Consider the following 19,746-nt stretch of genomic DNA (forward strand, 5'->3'; position numbering starts at 1 on the left):
CACGTTAAGTAAATTAGCTAGGGGATCACATATCTTATCTCACAGATCATCAAAAACTATACAGAGACAGCAACTGTCTTGACTACTTTAGTAAAGATTTAGTAAAAGACAGAATAAATCCCTTGAGTTAAAAGCTCAATAATTTTGTCTAGTACCCACATAAAACATTAAGTGAAATACTGTATGTTTTAACATTGCCAGAGTTTGGGCAAATAAAAAAAAGAGTATTACAAGAACAACCCAGCTCTCCTACATATAATGCATCTCTTCACAAAAGCTTTTTGAAGTTGCATGCTGTTTGGAAATTTTATCATCAATTCTCCGCTCTTCTCAGAACATGAACCCATCATCCAGACCAACAAAGTCGATTATAAGCAAGATTCCCCTCACCTCACCAAGCAATCTTTTATCTTGTATTTAACATTGCGCATATATAAGGACTTCATTATTTCCCTGTGACATTTGGTCCTCAATTTCATTCTCTTTCTGCTTATTTTCCTCAAACTGTTCAGAATGTGGTAGTCTATATTTTAGTTTTAGCTCTAATTTGTAGGGTTTTTTTTAATTGATCCCCTCTCCTTTTACTTTTTCATGTACAGGGTTACTTTTTCCTTTGAATACCAGCTGATAACACATATAAGAATAAAGGAAGAAACAGGATCTTAACAAGAGGCATAAAGAACCCATTCCTTAAAAATCCCAAAACTAATTCCCAGGAAAAATAGGTACACCTCTGCGTTCAGAAAATACCCTGAACTGAAATTAGAGATTGAGACAGCACTCAGGACAAGCATCATAAACATTTCCTCTGTTCTTACAAGGCACATAATTATTGCCAGCGTTGAAGACAAGATCCTGTGCCTGTGGACCCTTCTTTTGAAGTTGTACAACCACATTTCGGATCTTTAAAGTAGCACAGATTCTCTGCAGTGACAGTAGTGACTCAAAAAAATAAAGGAAAACAAGCAAAAAACACCCCAGCCTTCCAGTCACCATGTTTTTGATGAAAAATTTCCAATGAAGCTAGTTATGCTTATAACACTAAGCTCAGATATGATATTGATTTCCTGTCAGGTTTGCTGTTTGTTTTGGGTTTTTTTTTAAAGTCTTATAAAGCCTAAGTATAGTGGCAGGCAAAAGCAGTAAAAGCAACAAAAGCAATTCTGTTCATTCTGAACTCTCACTCTAAGAATTTTTCTTTTTCAGTCAATATGTTTCATGTTCTATTACAATAATCCATCTTCTCTTTCCAACTAACCGACAGTTTCCTTTTCCAGACTTTAAGAAACACTAGCCACTTTCCTGCAACATCTAATAACTGGGTAGGATGGCCAACCCTAAAAAAGGGTAGCCTGTTAAATCTTGCCTTTAACAGCAGAATTTCTGTTTTTGTTTTTTCTTTTTTTTTTTTTAAGTGTTAGTTTTAGAGTTCAAATCAAAGCAGAAATGCAGCATGTTGAGTGTAACCTACTACCAGTCATCTAGCTGAAACACCAATAGTTTTGATTTAACTATACCATGGACTGTATAAAATGACTCCCTTTTTATTCACACACCCTGAACTCTTGAGCTGCTATTGACACCTACGGTAGAATTTTCAGATACACCTATGATGTTGTGAAGCTGGTGAAGGGCCTGGAGAATAAATCTTATGAGGAGCGATTGAAGGAGCTGGGACTGTTTAGTTTGAGGAAGAGGAGGCTGAGGGGAGACCTCATCACTCTCTACGACTACTTCAAAGGACATTGTAGAGAGGCTGGTGCTGGTCTCTTCTCACAGGTACTTAGTGATAGAACAAGAGGGAATGGGTTCAAGCTGCAGCAGGGTAGGTTTATGCTGGACATTGGGAAAAAATTCTTCACGGAAAGAGTGGTTAGACACTGGAATAGGCTGCCCAGGGAGGTGGTGGAGTCACCATCCCTGAATGTGTTTAAGGCTCGTTTAGATGTGGTGTTAAGGGATATGGTGTAAGGGAGAACTTTGTAGAGTGGAGATGATGGTTGGGCTCGATGATCCCACGGGTCTTTTCCTGTCAACGCGGAAGGCTCGGACAATAACACAACGACCAATATGATCAGGTTAATGCCAGTTTATTGCACAGATAGCTCAGTTATTATAGACGTTCTGATTCCGCATCACGCACCGACAATTTGCTGATTGGTTGCATGAGCTGTGCATGCGGTAAGCAACATATTATAATTGGCTTAAAGCATCTGTTCACGCGGACAATCACCCCTCCTATATCCTGGGTGAAGTTCTGCATTTCGCACGCTGAGTTCAGCACGCTTTCTCATATCTTATTTGTCTCAGCATTTCTAACATCGCTACAATGTTTTCACATAACCTTCAAACTAACAAAGCCTACATAGTTGTTAGCAATTCTTCGGTGCTTGGAGTGTTCACAGGATGACCCCTTTGTACTAAAAATCCTCCAACATTTTCCAACCTAAATGATTCTATGATTCTAAATCACAGGTCTGAAAAAAAAAAAAAAAAAAGAAAAAAAAAAAAACCACAAAACACCACAAAACCATACCCCAAAGCAATGGCAATGGCTTTATTACTCCAGGTGACATAGCCAAGAATGAGATGATGACTAATTTTTCAACTTCCTCCGTGCTTACTGCTTCTCCCATGTTCCTGCCTACTTACCCTAAAATGATAATTTGCAAAATGAAAGAAAGGTATATTTTGTACACATTAAATTCTGAAGATGAATTTTAGAATTCTAGTTCGGAGAGCCTCCAGCAAATGAAACTCTGCATGTCTACATTAATATAAAATACAAAGTAAGTGGGCAGAGCTAGGTAAGAATAGGAATTGAGTCAGAGCAAAACTAGTTTGTTTATATTGTTTCCTGTCAAAATACATGGAGGGAACTGGGCCAGAGACCTTGCTGTTTCGGCTTATTCTGGCTGAACAAGACTCCCATAAATAACTTAGAAAATCTGAAGTTAACTTGAAACTTTTTGGGGAGAGGAGGGCTTTTTTCCAGGTCAAACACAAACATTTCCACACAATTCTCATCTTTAACTTTTACAGATTAAAGATTATTCAGTTCACATTAAATTTGCAGACTTGGTTAAAGAGGAAAAACTTGTGCTTAGCAGAAATTTAAGCACAATGTATGCACCTAGCTGAAAGAACAGTCACCATGTGAAGTCTCTCTGCACACAGGTAAAGAACCATTCAGATCTTAGAAAGGATAGTAGTTTTTGTTTTTTTTTTAAAAAAAGGGGGGAAAAAAACCCTTTTACCTCTGCTCCAAACCCCACAATTCAGTCTAGCCACAAGAGGATGAAAATTTCAAGGAGAAAAAAAATAAAAATTGTCCAGTGCAAGCTGTCAAGAGGTAAGCAGAGATCATTGCCACAGAAAAGTTCGGTCTCGGAGATGCATATAGGAACTGTTGTCAAGTCTCCTGATGCTTCTTGACGACTTGCTTTATTTCCCTCAGCCCTAAACTGACACTTTCCAAAGTAATACCCTCAAATGAGAAAAGCATTGTACTATATGAGTAGTATCTGTTCCATAAATACTGCACTGAACTCCAAAACAAGCAAGCAGGTGAAGGGATTGACTGAAGTCATCTTTGAAAGCCAGGTTCAGTCTTTTTTGTCTACAGGTATCTTGAGCTTACCTACATCGTTATAAGTTCCACATATTTTACATACACATACATGCAAGTATGCTGGAGCAAAAAGTATTATTATACATATAGCACTGGGCATGAGTCAATTAAGATAACCATGCCCTTAATTTAAATGCTACAGTCTGTATGTGACTTGATTATCTTGTAGCTTTTCACTGAGGAAAAAAAAAAAAAAAAACTGCGATAAAGACATTTTCTGTGTTTATTTTTTTGCCTCTACTACCCAATGTCAACTAAGGATATTTGCTATTAGAAGTAAAGTTCATTTAATCTCTTTTTCTCCCCGTATTCCTTCTTTTCCAGGAAAGAGTTCCAGTTCCCCATCAGATATACACAGTACTAACTGGAGCAACGAAAAGGAAAAGTTTATTCATACTTCAACTAGAATTTGTATAAACAGGCCAAGACAATATGCTGATCTAATGTGCGTGGATTAGCACTGAAAGACTGTGGCATAGCTTATGTCATTTTACACCAGGATATGATATAACAATAAGTTATGTTGTAAGGTTTGTTTTATTAGCCTTGAATAGATTTATAAAAGGTTCAATCCACCTCATTTGTGCTATTTCATGAACATTTCAAAGCTTACTACAGAAAGCCCTAACTGATAGGAGACCCTATGCCAGATTGCTCTGATATTAATTACTCTTTTATAGGATTATATTATATAGAAAATCAGTAGAACTTAAATGAACTTTAAAATATCTGGCATTGTACTAGGAAAAAAAAAACAAACATGTTTACACGAACAGAATAAGGTTGAAAACTGTTATCGACTTTGCAGTTCCTAACACCTAGAAGGGCAGCAAAGGTCTGCTTTGAATATGGAATTACATGGACAGATAACTTTTTATCTGTCTTCAGATAATTTTTATAGGAGCAAGAATTAAGAATTTTAGTTCTTCTAAATTCTGAAAGAGGAGAAAGAATTCTAACTGAATTCAAGAATGAACTTTGATACATTAAACAAAGCAATGCCATTTGTCTGAGGCAACAGAGAATTGGAGAGACCTTGTCCCTTTCCAGTCAGGGTGCCTGCTAACAAGTTTTCTCTGATGTTTCATTCAGATCATAGGCTGCTGACATGAAATATTCTAGGATAAAGTGCTTCAGTCTCACATCCATGGTCTTAAATCATATTGAAGGAAGACTCTTATCAAATCCAGTTAAGCAGTAAACATTTCTTAGTTACCACTATGACAGATGTTGTAAAATAGCAATTTTTTTAAAAACACTAATAACATGATCTTCTGTTCAGAGTCACAGGCAACAATATTTCTTTGTTCAAAAGTTATGAACTGAGAGAAACCTCAACTAGAAAACCCACTGCTATCTTTATCTATGATGGAAATACCTAAAGAAAATCCACCAGAGTAATTATAAATGCTAAAAAACCCAGCCCTTTAGAAAGAACCACTTTCCACTGTGGTTGTTCAGGAAACGTTCAGACACAAAAGCCTGGATCCAACAGTACAGTGGTGATCTTCCACTGAGTGGACTCAGCAAAGTCCAAATGTGACCATCAGCATGTCTGACCAGTATTCCACAGTAAGTCCATAGCAGAAAAGACCTCGAACCAAGCACACTTTCCCTTCTTTGATGGCCTGCACTATTCTTCATTTGCTTCAGCAGACGGAAAGGGTCCAAACATTACTATTTTCCATTACGCAGTCTTAATTTACACTCTTATTTCCTATCCACAAACCCCAGGACTGTGGGGTGGGTGAGTGAGGGGAAAGCATGTTATCATACAAACAAAGACTACATTAATGCATGCATCTCAGGCAACTAAACTGAGGCTCCGCTACCAGCCTCTAAGTGTTCAGTTTTACAGACAATGTTCAGCTAACTTTTTTTTCTTCATTAACAAATTCTCAAACATTTTAGATCAACTGATGGAAGGAATGGCTTATCATCTTTAGCATGAACCAGCACTAAAAGAGTAGATGACAGTTCAGGTGGCATTCATCTCACCTGTCTTGCACCTAGAGAAAAACAGATGTCTACATGAAGATAAAACGAATCACATGCTAAAAATGCCTTATTTGCATCAGTGATTCTGAAGGGAGTTGAAAAAAAAAAGTACAATGTAAAACTACCTGTTTACTTGGCACTGTATAAATCACATCTTCTGTCACTGGTTGCTTCTACTAAAAATATTTTCAGATCTTCTGCCAGCTTGAACCCGTTTGCCTTACATCATCTGTGTCCCTGTCCTATCTATTTCCATCTCATTTTCCTTATCAAACTGTCTTTTCTTATGTTGAGGTAACTAATTTACAAGAAACTAACTGCATGCCTTATCTATTTTGTTCTTACTGAGAGTATCACATAAACAAGTCCTCTGATTACCTAAAATCTAAATGACACTGGCAAGAGCTCTTCTTATAGAACTGGGGCCTTAGTGTGCAAAGTTAATATGATGCAGAAGCACTTTTATTTATTTTCTGGATACATATCTTTTGTGGAAAAGACTTAAGTAGCATCCAAAAGGGGGGGGGGGAAGGGTTGAGGATATGGACGACGTTCAAAACCTGATAAAAACCAGAACAGACTCCTGAAGCCTATTCCAAGAACAGAAAGGAATATATCAAAATTCTATTATACTAAGGTCAACATTTTCATTCATTCATTTCAACTTCTCCAACAGAGGTAAAAAACAGATGACAAATATGTAGCTAACTTACATAGTGGGAACAAATGTCTTAAAACAGATTACAAACACCTAGTGATCATGGGGCGGGAGGGGATCGCAGCCTTTTACTTTATTATGGATTTAGGAAGCTGTTTTAAAACTTGACAAGAACCGAGCAGTTATCCAATTTTTGAATTTAGAACTATATGAAGAGAGTAGCAATCTAATTCTATTCTCTAATGCAAAGAAGTAGGATGTCAACTAGAGCTTCATCTACCTCGGTAGAAGAACAGGACAAAATTCACAAAACAATACAAAATACAAATGCTCTTAACAGAGCATTAACTGTGCCTTTAAAGCAAACCCAATGTTTTTTCTAATTACGTTACATGCATAAATTTAAAAAAAATTAGTAGTTCATGTTAACTCAGATTTCAAAATTTCAACAATCAAATTGTATTAGTGAGCTTATATAGATTTTAAATATATCTGTAAAAGAAAAAAAGTAACTATATCAAAACACTCATAGTACTCCATAATTCAACCTCGAACAATGAGCACATGCATTATTATTCTAATTTTTTAAACCATACAGAGCTAAATATCAGGTGAAGACCCAATCTTAGGCTCTTCAGAGTTTTGCAGTTTATTAGATCCACAATAAAAGTACAGCAAAAAAAGAATCTTGTTGCTAAGTATTTTTCCATGTGGCTGCTGCCGCTTTTGCTGTATTGCCAAAAATTTCTATCTTTTAGCTTGGTGGAAGAAACCAGAAGGACTCCATGATACAATTCCACTGTTCCACCATAACATATCCAACCTAATAGTTCCCTCCAGACATAATCACTTTCCTGCAATTTACAGAAAGTTATCAGGATTGGAATTATGGGCAGGGAGCTGCCAGGCTGCTTCTCAAATCTGGATTAAAGGGAGGCCATGGAAATAGATGAACTAGTAGTTTGATATCAGAATGATGGCATAAGGGTAAGATTTTTTTCAGTCCTGCACCGATATAAAAGTCCTATAGAACCACAGCCTCCATGCCTTTTTTTTAATTGTGGAACTATACTTGAATTTCAATATCTAGGACATAACAGTCAGTGTATTCCCCAGCACCAGCCTAAATTAAGAAGTTAAGGAAAGGGACAACAAGTTACAAAAAAAAAATAAAATCACAATTTAATTAAATGCAGTATTGCACAATTGGAGCACTTAAGACATCACAGTTGAAGTGTGGTATCTTAAGTCAGAATTACCCTCAAAAGAGCAGCTTTTTCAAGCAAAGTTTTCTATTTTCTTGTAAATCCAATTTAAACCGCAATTAACTTTATTTTAAAAATTATTTACTCCTAAATATGTTTTACAACATTCTCATCATTAGGTTTAAATTAAGACAATCAGATTAAAGTATATCAGTATTTCCATTAGAAAGTTAAAAGTGTGGGTAAAGCAGGTAATTCACTTCAAAATTATATTATAGCGCTTTAGTATTTGAAGTGCAACACATTTTCAGAAATGGCAAGCCTTTTCAGTGAAAATTTTTTAAGCCCCTCGTGGTTACAAAAATACAACTTCATTGGAATAACCAAGACACAGCAGGACAGCCTGACAGCTGGAGTGCTGCAAAGGATGAATACAACAACCTCTTCAGGAAAGACAAGGTGGGGGAATGCCCTCAATATGCAGGAGCCACTCAGAGGTCTGGAGGAGCTCTTCTATTGGCCAGACAAGAGGCTCGTTGAGAGCTTGTGAATCCACTTGCAATAGAGAATCCAACATGTGAGGAAACAGGCAAACAGGTATTCTTAAAGCAACTCTCAGCATGCTTTGTATCACAGACCTTGGTTCCTACAGGGCACTTTACAATCACCACCTCAAAATCTGCTGGAAGAGCATCACAATGGGATGGAAGTAGTCAAGATTTCTAAAGAGTGTCATGGATACTGGATGGGCAACACACAGGGTTACACATGGCTGGGTCTGCTATTCACTAACAAGGAAGAATTGGTCAGGGATGTGGAGGGGAAAAAAAATAAAAATTAAAATCAATGGCAGCCTTGGCTGTAGCAATCATGAAATAGTGGAGTTCAAGATCCTAGGGGAGAAAAGAAAGCAAGTAGCAGAGTACAGACTGAATTTAGGAGAGCAGATTTCACCTTATTCAGTGAACTGGTACATGGAACTCCATGTGACAAAGTTCTAAAAGGCAAAAGAGCTCAGGAAAGCTGACATGTTATTAGTGACAGCATATTACAAGCACAAGAACAGTCCATCACAATACTCAGGAAAATGTGTAGAAATATCAGTAGACCAGCTTGGCTAAACAGTGAACTGATGACAGAGCTTCAACGCAAAAAGGCTTTACACAGGATGGTGAAGAAGGGACAGGTTACAAAGAACTAATCTAGAAACATTGCCTGACATCTAGGGATGTTGTCAGGAAAGCCAAAGCTCAGCTTCACGTGCTTTTGTATTAAAAGGCTGAACAAACGAAAATGAACCTTTGCTGAAAGGCAGGAGATTTTGCAACAGTGGACACAGGTAAAACTGAGGTACTCAATGCCACCTTTTCCTCAGCCTTCACCAACATGGTCTCCCAGGCCTCTGATTAGAGAAAGTTTTTAGAGGGGAACTGCAAGCAATCGGTAAGGATCAAGTCAAGGTTTACTTGACAGAACTGAGGCCATATAAGTCCATAGAACCAAATGGGCTGCATCCAAGACCACTAACAGAACCCGCTGATGTCCTTGTAAGGCCACTCTATACCATCTTTGACAAGTCATGCTGATCAGGGGAGGTCCCTGAGAAATGGTAAAGCATGTAAAGCAGTAAAGCAAATGGTTTTTTTGCAAAAAAGACCAAAGGGACAGTTTGGGGAACCACAGGTCACAGAATGTGTTGGGTTGGAAGGGACCTTTAAAGGTCATCTAGTCCAACGCCCCTGCAGTAAGCAGGGACTTCTTCAACTAGTCATCATCAAAGGTGCATCAGTCTCACTTTGTTCCCTGGGAAAATAGTGTAAAAAGCCCTCTGAGAAAACATTTATAGGCATGTGAAGGCTTAGGTGGTGGCTGGCAACAGCAAGCATGGATTTATCAAGTGCAAATTATGCCTGACCAATCTGTTTGCCTCCTATAATAAAATGAGTGGCTTTGCAGACTGTGGAGAATGGTGGACGTCATTTACCTTGATTGTAGCCAGGGTTTCAACACTGTCAGAAAATACTCTCAACATACAAGTTTGGATGTTACAGTCTGGATGGACGACAACCAGATGAGTTAAAAACTGGTTGGATGATCCACCTCAGAAGGTAGTAAACATGTTGTACTTTATCTGGAGGCCAGTAACAAATAAGATACCATAAGGGCCTATCCTGTAACCTACTTTTCCTTTAAATATCTTTGGCAGAGACTTGGCGATAAAAATACATGCTCATCAAGTTTGCAGGTGACACCAAATTGGATGGAACAGTCATTGTGCTTGAGGGCAGAGCTGCCATGCAGAGATACCTAAACAGACAGGAGAAACAGGCTGACAGGAACCATATGAAATTCAACAGGACATGCAAAGTTTTGGAAAGGGGTAACACCTCGCAATGATACAGCCTCGGGAGTAGCTCTATGTAAAAGAACCTGGGAGTCTTAGTGTACGTTCGGCAAGCTAACTGTGAGCCAGGAGTGTGCCTTGGCAGCAAAGGCCAACAGTATCCTTGGCTGCATCAACAGTAGCATAGCCAGCAGTCTGAGGAATGAGATTATCCCTTTCTAATCAGCGCTCGTTGGACGAAATTTAGAATACTGTGTTCAGTTTGGGGCCCCCCAGTCCAGGATAGACACTGATAAACTGGAGCAAGTTCAGCAGAAGGCTGCCAAGATGGTCAGGGAGACATGCTCTGTGAGAAGCAGCTAAAGGAACAACTAGTTCAGTCTGGAGAAGAGAAGGTTTCAGGGGGATCTACTAACAGCTTTCTAGTACCTTCAAGAAGGCAACCAAGAAGATGGAGCCAGGTCCTCATGCTGGCAGTTAGTGCAAGGAAAAGAGACAACAAGCATAAATGGAAACAAGAGAGGTCCCAACTTGATACAAGGAAAAAAAAAAAAATTCTCCATGAGGACACTCAAGCAGTGGAACAAGTTGCCAAGAGGGAGATTGAAAACCTCCAAGGATGAAGACTGCACAAATCTTCACTGGATAAAGCCCTGATTAACCTCTAGGCTGACCCCATAATTGACCCTGCTTTGGGCAGGATGTTGGATCAGAAACTTCCTGGTGATCATTCCAACCTGAATTATTCTACTATCATATGTTTAAGGAGTCCTACAATGTTTTGCACAACTTGCACAACTTTCCAAGCAACTTCATAACACAAAACTCTAGGGCTGTGTGAACGCTATCAAATTAACTCAAACATTCAGCACAAGACCAGATAAAGTCTCATATGCTTTCTCTCACAAAATACTACTGCATCTCCAGATGCAATCACAGCTTCACAAAGGCAACACATAAGAAATAGCATTTTCCCTGTCAAGGGAAAACTCAATGCACTAATCCACGTGCATGATCAATTCAAGCTGTTTAACTTCCACAACTGACTGTGGAAGACTGCTCACGGACCTGAAATGAAGACCCAACCCAAAACATTACATTTACAGAAGTGTGTTGAATGAAACAATACAGCTAAATTTACATTTAAACAACTACTAATGTGAGCTGTGCAAGAGTGTCACCTAGTGGTCAGTGCTTACAGCGAAGTCAGGGCCCAATTCAAGAAGAAAATTTACTGCCCATCTACCAACTTTGCTACTCTACAAAATCAGTGGGGAGTTTTAAAGTATATATGTGTGTATATATACACACACATATCTATAGTAACCAACAAGTACAGTAACCAATACGACGAATGCCTTTCCATCATTCAGTTTTAAGTCACGCACATCTTTTACAAACTTGAGAAAAAGTCCTTCCCGAAACAGAATAAGTCCTTTCCAGATGCAAGCAGCATTATTGTCTGGCCTAAAAGAGAAGGACTTCCAGAATGATGGATTAGTACCACACTTTTTCATTTATACCAACAGAAAAGAGATTCCAGATCCTCAGGTGTATAATAATCATCCACTTCACTAACAAATACAACATTGATGTGTTTCTTGTCAAGAAACGGGCACAAAAAGTACAACATCCAAGCTCTCATTTACTGCATAAACATTATCTAAGTCTTATATGTAGAGAATCTGTAAATAATTTTAGGGTTACAAGTTTTACAGCAACCCCAAACTTTAAGGAACGTTCATGCTACTGATTCTTGAAAGATTAGGGACTTCTAATCTTAGACATTTGGAAAATGAGGAAAGGCAAACTGGAACTATTTCAAAATTCCAGAGATTTGTGAAAATGTTCATTCTGCTCAGCGAATACACCTTGAAACTACCAAAGGTCATTATATCTTTCCATTTCTCCCGCTATCAGGTCTGCGTACTCTTTGTGCCGTGTTTGAATCAAATCATCATAGTTTCCTTAAATTTCTACTCTGTTCAACAGCTTTCCCTTCCCTCACCTCATCGACTATTCACTTTCTTAGCTGAATTATTTGGGAATGAGAAATGCATTTTTGTTATTCTCCATATGTTAGCATATACTTGGTTGCACCATATCTCCTACTATATTCAAAATATTCTTAAGCATATCCCACCACTGTCCAACACCTTCAATTTGGTTTCTAGGTTTCCAGAGCAAAGGAACTTGACTCAGGGGGTTGAATAAAGCCTCTTTTCAATATATGTTCCACAATGACCTGGCATTTATTTGGCTACTTTGTATTTTATGCAAGTTCAAGTTTCATAAGATCTCCACTGTAACAAGATGAAGAGCGAAATAACAGACTTCTAATCATTAACACCACAGATAGGTTGTCCAGTTTTGTCTTAGATTTCTCAGCAGGCTTCTAAAGAATAAGCAACTCAAACTCCTGCTGCATTGTTGCTCACCCCACTCCCCCCCGGCCCCGCTCTTTAGAAGTTTCTTGTGTAAAACTACATCTTCTGGAATTCAGAACTGTCACATCACGGGCAGGGCATACAGACAGTCCTCACTCACATGGCTGCCAAACACTTACGAAAAATATCTTTTTGTTCACCAATGTTGTGACACTTACAGTTTCTAAACTGTATACTAATCATATAATATTTGATAACTTCAGCATACTAATGAAGATTCTTTCAAAGGCAGCCAACTAATTGGTATATTTCTATAAACTGAGCTACTATATAGATACATATATGAAAACAATAATTGTATTTTACATCATGAAGGTTATAAAGCCCATATAAAGTACAATAGATACCAGAAACACCACGGTACAGCTAGCTTCCATTCTTGGTCATTGATACAACCAGCAACACTTACATGCATACATGCGAAATAATGAACATGCCAGAATCTGACAATAACAAGATTTATATCCCAGAATAAATGTGACAGCAGGTACAGCAGAGAAAGAAACAGAATAAATAGCTGAATGCTAAAAAGAATTTCCAAGCTCTAGAGAATTCTCCCAATTAGAAACTGATAATTCCCAGCAACTATCCCCACTCTGATTCTTCTCTTAAACATGCCTTAAACAGAAGGGTAATTAACAAGATATAGCATTTTATGTACCTTTTGCTGAACTGTATATATCTGAAAAAGTGGTCTTTCCTCCCTAAAAAAGTTCATGCACATAAATGTTTTTCCATTTCTCATTTTTATCAATGTAGAGAGACAGATATGATTTAAATAAAGAAAAAGCATACATTAGATGTTGAGTCAAAAGTTTTCTGTAATCACAGCACAGACAGCATGCCTCTGGCATCCACGATATTTAAATGAAAAAACAAAGAAGCAGAATTGAAAAGTAAAACCAAAACTGCAAAACAACTTCAGAAATACTTCCCACTTCCAGCTTCAATGCAATCTGAACAGTAATTTAAATAATGCTTATGATTTGCTTAAAACATTTTGTTTTCAAGTGTGTGGATTAGACTCAATTAGAACTAAAAAAAGATTGTTTAGTATCAAGGACAGAACTATCACAGCTGATTTGTTGAAGTTTTGTATAGAAAACTTTCTGATTATATATGAAAAAAGTTACCAACTTATATACTGCTTAGGAAAATCACTCTTCTCTCTGTTGCTAATACAGTACTTACCAATTCAAATTCCTGTGTTACACTTAAATATATCTCTAACTAATCTCACATTTGTAAGCCTGCCAAAACACTAACTTAGGTCTTCAAAACCACTCAAAATCAGTGACTTCACCAGAGCCTTCCTAAGAAATAATTCTTATGCTTTGCTTATGTAGCTAAAAGTAAAAGAATTCAAAGGCTAAATAACCAATGCCATTATTTGTCAGCAGCAATAAAGACTCCTTTATATAAGGATATATACAATGAAATGACAAAAAGGAAGTAATTGAAGAAGTAGTAAAGAACATATCAGTTTATGTACTTACCAGACCCACAAGTTTGAAATCTTTGGAAGTTCATTTACAACTAGGGAACTAATCAAATAGCCATCCATACACTGATGTGATAAACATTTAATACAAAAAATAACCTCAAAAATCTATAAGCTTACTCCAATTGTTTTTCAAATATTTATATTTTCCAATAAGGTTTAAGTTGTAAACATTTACTCCTGAATTATTAAATAAGTAAATGATTAGATTTTCTTTCATACCCCCTCCAAGACACATGAACAAGAAAAAACCACAACAGTGCTCCACAAGGCAAAAATATAACAGAAGTTCTATTACCTTGGATCTAAGATTTCACCAACAATTTCTTGCAGCTTGTCAATAAAATTAACAAAGTTTGAAAGACCCTTTACGTGGGCTTTTAAAGGATCAAACAATGAAGATGCACAGCCTCTTCCTCCAAGTTCTACGGTTCGGATAAAAGATGTTGCCATCTATTAGGAGAAATATTCAGAAATGTGAAACTGTAGACATACGTAAGATGTACACATGTGGAAGTGAGCCTCTCCTACAGATTTGCAAATAGTGTATAACAGCTGGTTGATAGTAACAGCTGGTTGATAGCAGAAATAATTTAACTGAAGTCAATAGAATACTTCTTTAACAGCAAGCTTTGTACATCTCACCAGAAATATGTGCAAGATCAATACTTAAATATTGCAGCAGAATTAAACGAAAAAAACCATAAGTCAAAGCAAAAATGATCCAGCTAATTTGATATTTACCTTGGCCTTCTGATAGCTTAGAAAAAACTTTATTAACGCAGGGTATAGATGTTTTTTGTTGTTGCTGCTGTTTAAATGTTTATACTGAACTCACAAAAACTACTCATATTCAGAGGGCTGTCTGTGAAATAAGAACAACTTTAACATAAGCATGTAAAAGTTGACTTCAGTAGTGTATTTATTTTCAGAGGTGAAAAAAACCCCAAACAACCGTATACTCAAAGCTTCTGAAAAATTATCACAGCTAAGGCTTCTATCATCATAAGTACTCAGTTCTGAAAGTTTCCATATATTTTTATATGCTACAAAGACACTGAAAATAAGAGATATCCCAAAAGCAGTGTGCCTTAGAGGACAACCCCTCAAATTTTAAGGCAACAGTCAGAATAAAAAGCTTAGTAGTTCTCCAGAAAGGTGAACGTAAAGACAATAATCCAATACGCTTGACACAGATGCAGTAATATTAATTCTACATATACATTTTAATTTCAGACTATACAGCTAAATCATAAAGCTCTTAGGAGTGGAAAGGTTACAACTGGAATTACTCTAGCAAAGAAAGTAAACCTGCCAGTATTCCTGCCTTTGGGCTAAAGATTTCCTGTGGATCAAGTACAGTTCATAGGACCTTGCCTTCCCAATGGAAAATATTCTGGCTTTGCAAGATTTCTACAAGACACAGATGCCAGAATAGACGACTTCTTTACACGGTAGAGAAGTTTCCCTTCTGGCAACTGTGAGGAAGAGGTAATAAATCCAGTCCAAACACATACTTTTTTTTAAACAACGTTAACAGAGCATTAGGAGCTAAAATAATTAATCCTGGAACTGAGATTTCACAAATTTTCCATATTTATTCAACCATAAAAATCTGAGAATGCAGCTGCTTCAGTGACTGTTACATACCCATACTGTTTTTCCTTGGTCTGCTGTTGTCTGCACTGAGGCCACTATGCATGCAAAATTTGATTATTTTGAATATGAGGGACTACAGTGGTTCTTTGGAGAAAGAATTCTTACTCATCTTATTCCAAATATTTTTGAGATTCCTCTGTGCTGACTATTTATACTGTAAGTATAAATGCACCTCATATACCGAACTAGATTCTTTAACAACAAGCCTCTGTGAGCACTACAGGTTGATGCTGTAGCTTTTTATATTCCCATACAAGGGCACTGAGGGAAGAGTATACCACTGCCATGAGGTTTTTTTTCTCCAGATCTGTGCCTTTGAGAATAAAATGAGCAGGAATGTCCCATATCAGTCACATCTTGAAAAGTATTTCAAGACTGATCAAGCTGCAAATGACTGGAAAGCATTACTCTCCCCCAAATTCTGAGTCAAAACTGAAAAAACTGTAATACTGCCCTTTCAAACTTTGGGCTCTGTTTCAGTGTACATGTGAAAGGCAGGGGATTGTCACCAGGTTGTTCTAAGAAAAACAATTTCTACACAGGAATACTTCAGGCTCCAGATGTTTCAAGTTTAACAAATGCACAGAAAAATGCTGTTTTACTATTTAACCAAAATACATACTTACAGCACTTTAAAACTGTAATGCACTGTTACTGTCTTGGTTTTGTTAATACTGCTTTGCGATGTTCATTTAACCCAACCTCATTGCTTTTAGAGGTATTTGGTAAGCAGCAACATCTAGTCTAGTGCCATATTTTCTTCCTTTGTCTTTTTTCTTTGATATGCATACTCATAACCTCACTTCACACTATTTACCAAGATTTCAAAATTTTAAAAGCAATAATAAAAAGCATAACTTATATTCATGTTTAAGATCGTAAACTTTTTCAGGATTTTAGTCACTGTTTGGGATGAACAGTCTCGATGCCTGTTTTTATGATATCATATTTTAGAGCTCTAGAGGTAAACACACACACAATTATTTTTCTGTGCAACTTTAGATCTCATGACCAAGCAAGCATCTATTTCTTCACACAGAATCTCTATTGTGTCTTTTTCACCTAGAAACCATGTTTATGGTGGTATTTGACTTGGCTTGCAAATGTCAGTCTTGCACATGAGATTAAAGTAACATTTTATGTTTACAGATCTATTTCATTGCCTTAGATCTATGGCAAGTTTCATTTGACATACATACCAGGAAAATGGACATTTTTCTCTCCTGTGAGGCATGTTTTAGATTAGTGAAGGCTTCTCTACCAAGTCCTCTGTCAGGAACGTTTAGAATGTGAGCCAATGCTAGATCATCCTTAGAATTCACCAACAGGCTTAAATACGAACAAACACACTTCTTTGCCAGGATTGTCACCTGTATAAGAATCCACCACACATATTGGTCATCCTGCTGCTAAATTATGTTCCACTTTTTTTAAAGCTAATTAGATATGTACTGATATGATTTTTGGAAGAGTAAGAATTTCACCTTGCATAATTTCAAAATGCTACTTTAGGTACAGGGATTCTGGAAGTATTGACAAAAACAAGCATGATTCATATGTTAAAATTATGTATACTGTACTTGAATATTCACAAAATATTTGAGGGTCGGATTTCTAGTTATTAAAATTGGCTATCAATTTCTACTTAGAAACCTCTTCACAGATACTTCTTTTTCTATCCCAAGTAAATATACTAGCACTATTAAACCACCTAAGGATTTGTCATTTACTTCAAATAGGCTGATTTTAAACAACTCGCCAGCTCTGCACCAGATTTAGTAATTTTTCCCTTGGGTCCCAAGGAATTTCAATCACAGATACTCCACTGAGTAAGCTTGAACACAAATTGTGACACAGCTCCACCCACATAACCAAAGCCTAACATTGTAATTGCTAATATTGCAGCACTGTTCTGGACCCTGTAAGAACAACGGTCCCAGAACTGAAGAATTTACAGTTTTGTCACAAGCAAAGAAAACAAAGACCAAAAAAAGGCCATTAACAAGAGGAAAGATAACGAGAAAACCTATATTTGCTATGGAATTTCTTCTTCCTCAATGGGATGTATACAACAAAATTATAGGCATTAAAAAAACGAAGCATGTACGTGTGACAGTCTGAAAAGACAGATTTAAGAGAAGGAAAAAAGCGCAAGTAATATTTTTACTACACAAGTCAGAGCAGCAAGAAAGCTATTATGTTAGTGATAGAAGTGCTATCTAGGGGAGAACTTTAGTTCAGAAAATATTTTCTTGTTCAGAAATATTTTGAGTTGTACCCAAATACTGAATTGAAATTGCCAATTATCATGAGAAAACCAAGTTTGAAAATTACTAAAGCTCCAGCATTTCAAGCATTGTTATACAGTATTCTGAGATTCTTGTTTTGGGGGTTGAAAGGCTACAAGGAAAGAATCCAGTATTCCCAGAAAGTCCTCGAGTCCTCCACTGGGACAGACAAACTTTGTTTGCTTTGCTACAGCTACTGCGGCTATTCAGATTTCCTCCGTATATAAGGGAGTATGAGCTAATAAAATGAAATCAAAGACGTTTACTTCACCTATCACTTCATTTTGCAGCATTGTGAAAATCATTTAACTCTTAATCAATGTTTGAGTGATGGTATACTTGTAGAAAAATTTATTCCCTGTCAATTCAAGGCAGATTAAATTTACATCAAGTGCCTGCCATAAAAGGACTGTCTTCCAGAATACAAATCTCTGCAGTTAGCCCCATAAACACACCTACAATATACTCAAGTGATACAGAGTTTGAATACACATGTTCTAGTTTTTTAAACCAGCAACACATTAATACCAATAATTGGAAAAAGAAACTGTCATATTTCATCTTTTCAAAATATACGGAACATTACAAAAGAGACAGAAAGAATTTTTACCTTCACATTCTCCTGGCCCAGTCTGTTGACTGGTGTAGATGGAGTAGAAAGAACAGAACCATTATTTTCTTGTACATTCATTATGCCAGAAATAAATTCCAACAGTCGGACCTTTAAAAAAGAAAAATAGAATAAACTTAAATATGAAGTTGACTAGAAAGCAAAAGAAGTATTAAAACCTGGTGAAACTACGTCTCCACCAGTTTGCTAGTGTTTTGAGGTTAATGCAGCCCTTACAATGTACTTTTGGGTATAGTTTTTAAAAGTACAACTGTTTTAGTAGAGAAATGAGGTATAACATTCAAATTAACTTAGAAAAGATATCTCAAACAGTTATGTAATACACTTGCACTAAAAGCAGCTGCTTATCTTTTAGAGAATATTTAATACGTTACACCTTGTTTAGGAAGAGCTCATTAACCCACCCAAGTTCTCTATCTTCCCCATGAAAACAGGAAGGAAAAAAAAATTAATTAAAAAATAAATAATTAAAAAAATCGTAGTTTCCATGCCCATCCTGAACTTCGTTTCTCCTTCTAATCTCTTTTGTGACTGATAATCACATGAGCATTTCAGTGTAGGTTCTCTGAACCTTTAAGGAAGTAGGCAAGCTGGCTACCAGCATACTTGTGATAGAATCATACACTAATTTAGGTTAAAAGGACCTACAGAGATCATCTAGTACAAACTCATGCTTGAAGCAGGACCAGTCTGACCAGATTGCTCAGTGACATGCTGAGCCACATTTTTAATATCTCCAAAGATGAGATTCCACACCGTCTCTGGGCAACCTGTTCCAATATTTGAGCACTTTTTAATGGAGAAGCAGCTTTTCATTCTTACAAGGGCTGGGAGGTAAACAGTTTTAATCATGCTGTAACTAGTTATTAATGGTATGTTCATAACATACCTCAGTTCAGTTAACGTTCTGTTACTGATATAGCTTCTCTCATATTAAAATGACCATCTAATTAATTATAGATCAAACACAAAAGATGAAATAAACAGTAATTTGTTTAAGTCTGCAATGCTGAGAACAGGCAGTAAAAGCAGACAATTAACTCCTCTCTAGTTCTTGTTACAAGCTAGAAGTATGTGCATCTAATTTCAACATTCTTTAATTTTTTCAGTATCCGTACCCTTTGTCTTTTGACCTTTCCATGGTCTAGAGAGCACAGAATCAAATAAAATCATGTGGAATGCTTGTGTTTCACACCTATCTTAATTGCAGCTTACATACATTTTTATCCAGTAACATTAATAAAATTCATTTTTCATAGACTTTTATAGTCTAAGAGTGGAATACACACTGGAAATTCTCTAGCCTCGAGCATGCCCCACATGCAGTGTCATAAGAACATCTAAGCTGCAATAAACTGCAACAGAGCTGCTGACTGAGTGGCTG

General features: G+C 36.8%; 1 protein-coding gene across 1 annotated transcript in view; it reads right to left on the bottom strand.

The window, feature by feature from the left end:
• PARPBP (PARP1 binding protein) overlaps window positions 1-19,746 on the bottom strand; it is a 51,467-nt gene that overhangs the window by 24,904 nt on the left and 6,817 nt on the right. The window contains exons 4-6 of the mRNA XM_074581664.1: window positions 18,342-18,452; window positions 16,643-16,813; window positions 14,083-14,237 (exon numbers count right to left, since the gene is read on the bottom strand). Of these exons, the coding sequence (XP_074437765.1) occupies window positions 14,083-14,237; window positions 16,643-16,813; window positions 18,342-18,452 (437 nt within the window). The remainder of the gene's footprint in view (window positions 1-14,082; window positions 14,238-16,642; window positions 16,814-18,341; window positions 18,453-19,746) is intronic.

The sequence above is a fragment of the Larus michahellis genome, chromosome 1, assembly GCF_964199755.1.
Source record: "Larus michahellis chromosome 1, bLarMic1.1, whole genome shotgun sequence".
NCBI lineage: Eukaryota > Metazoa > Chordata > Aves > Charadriiformes > Laridae > Larus > Larus michahellis.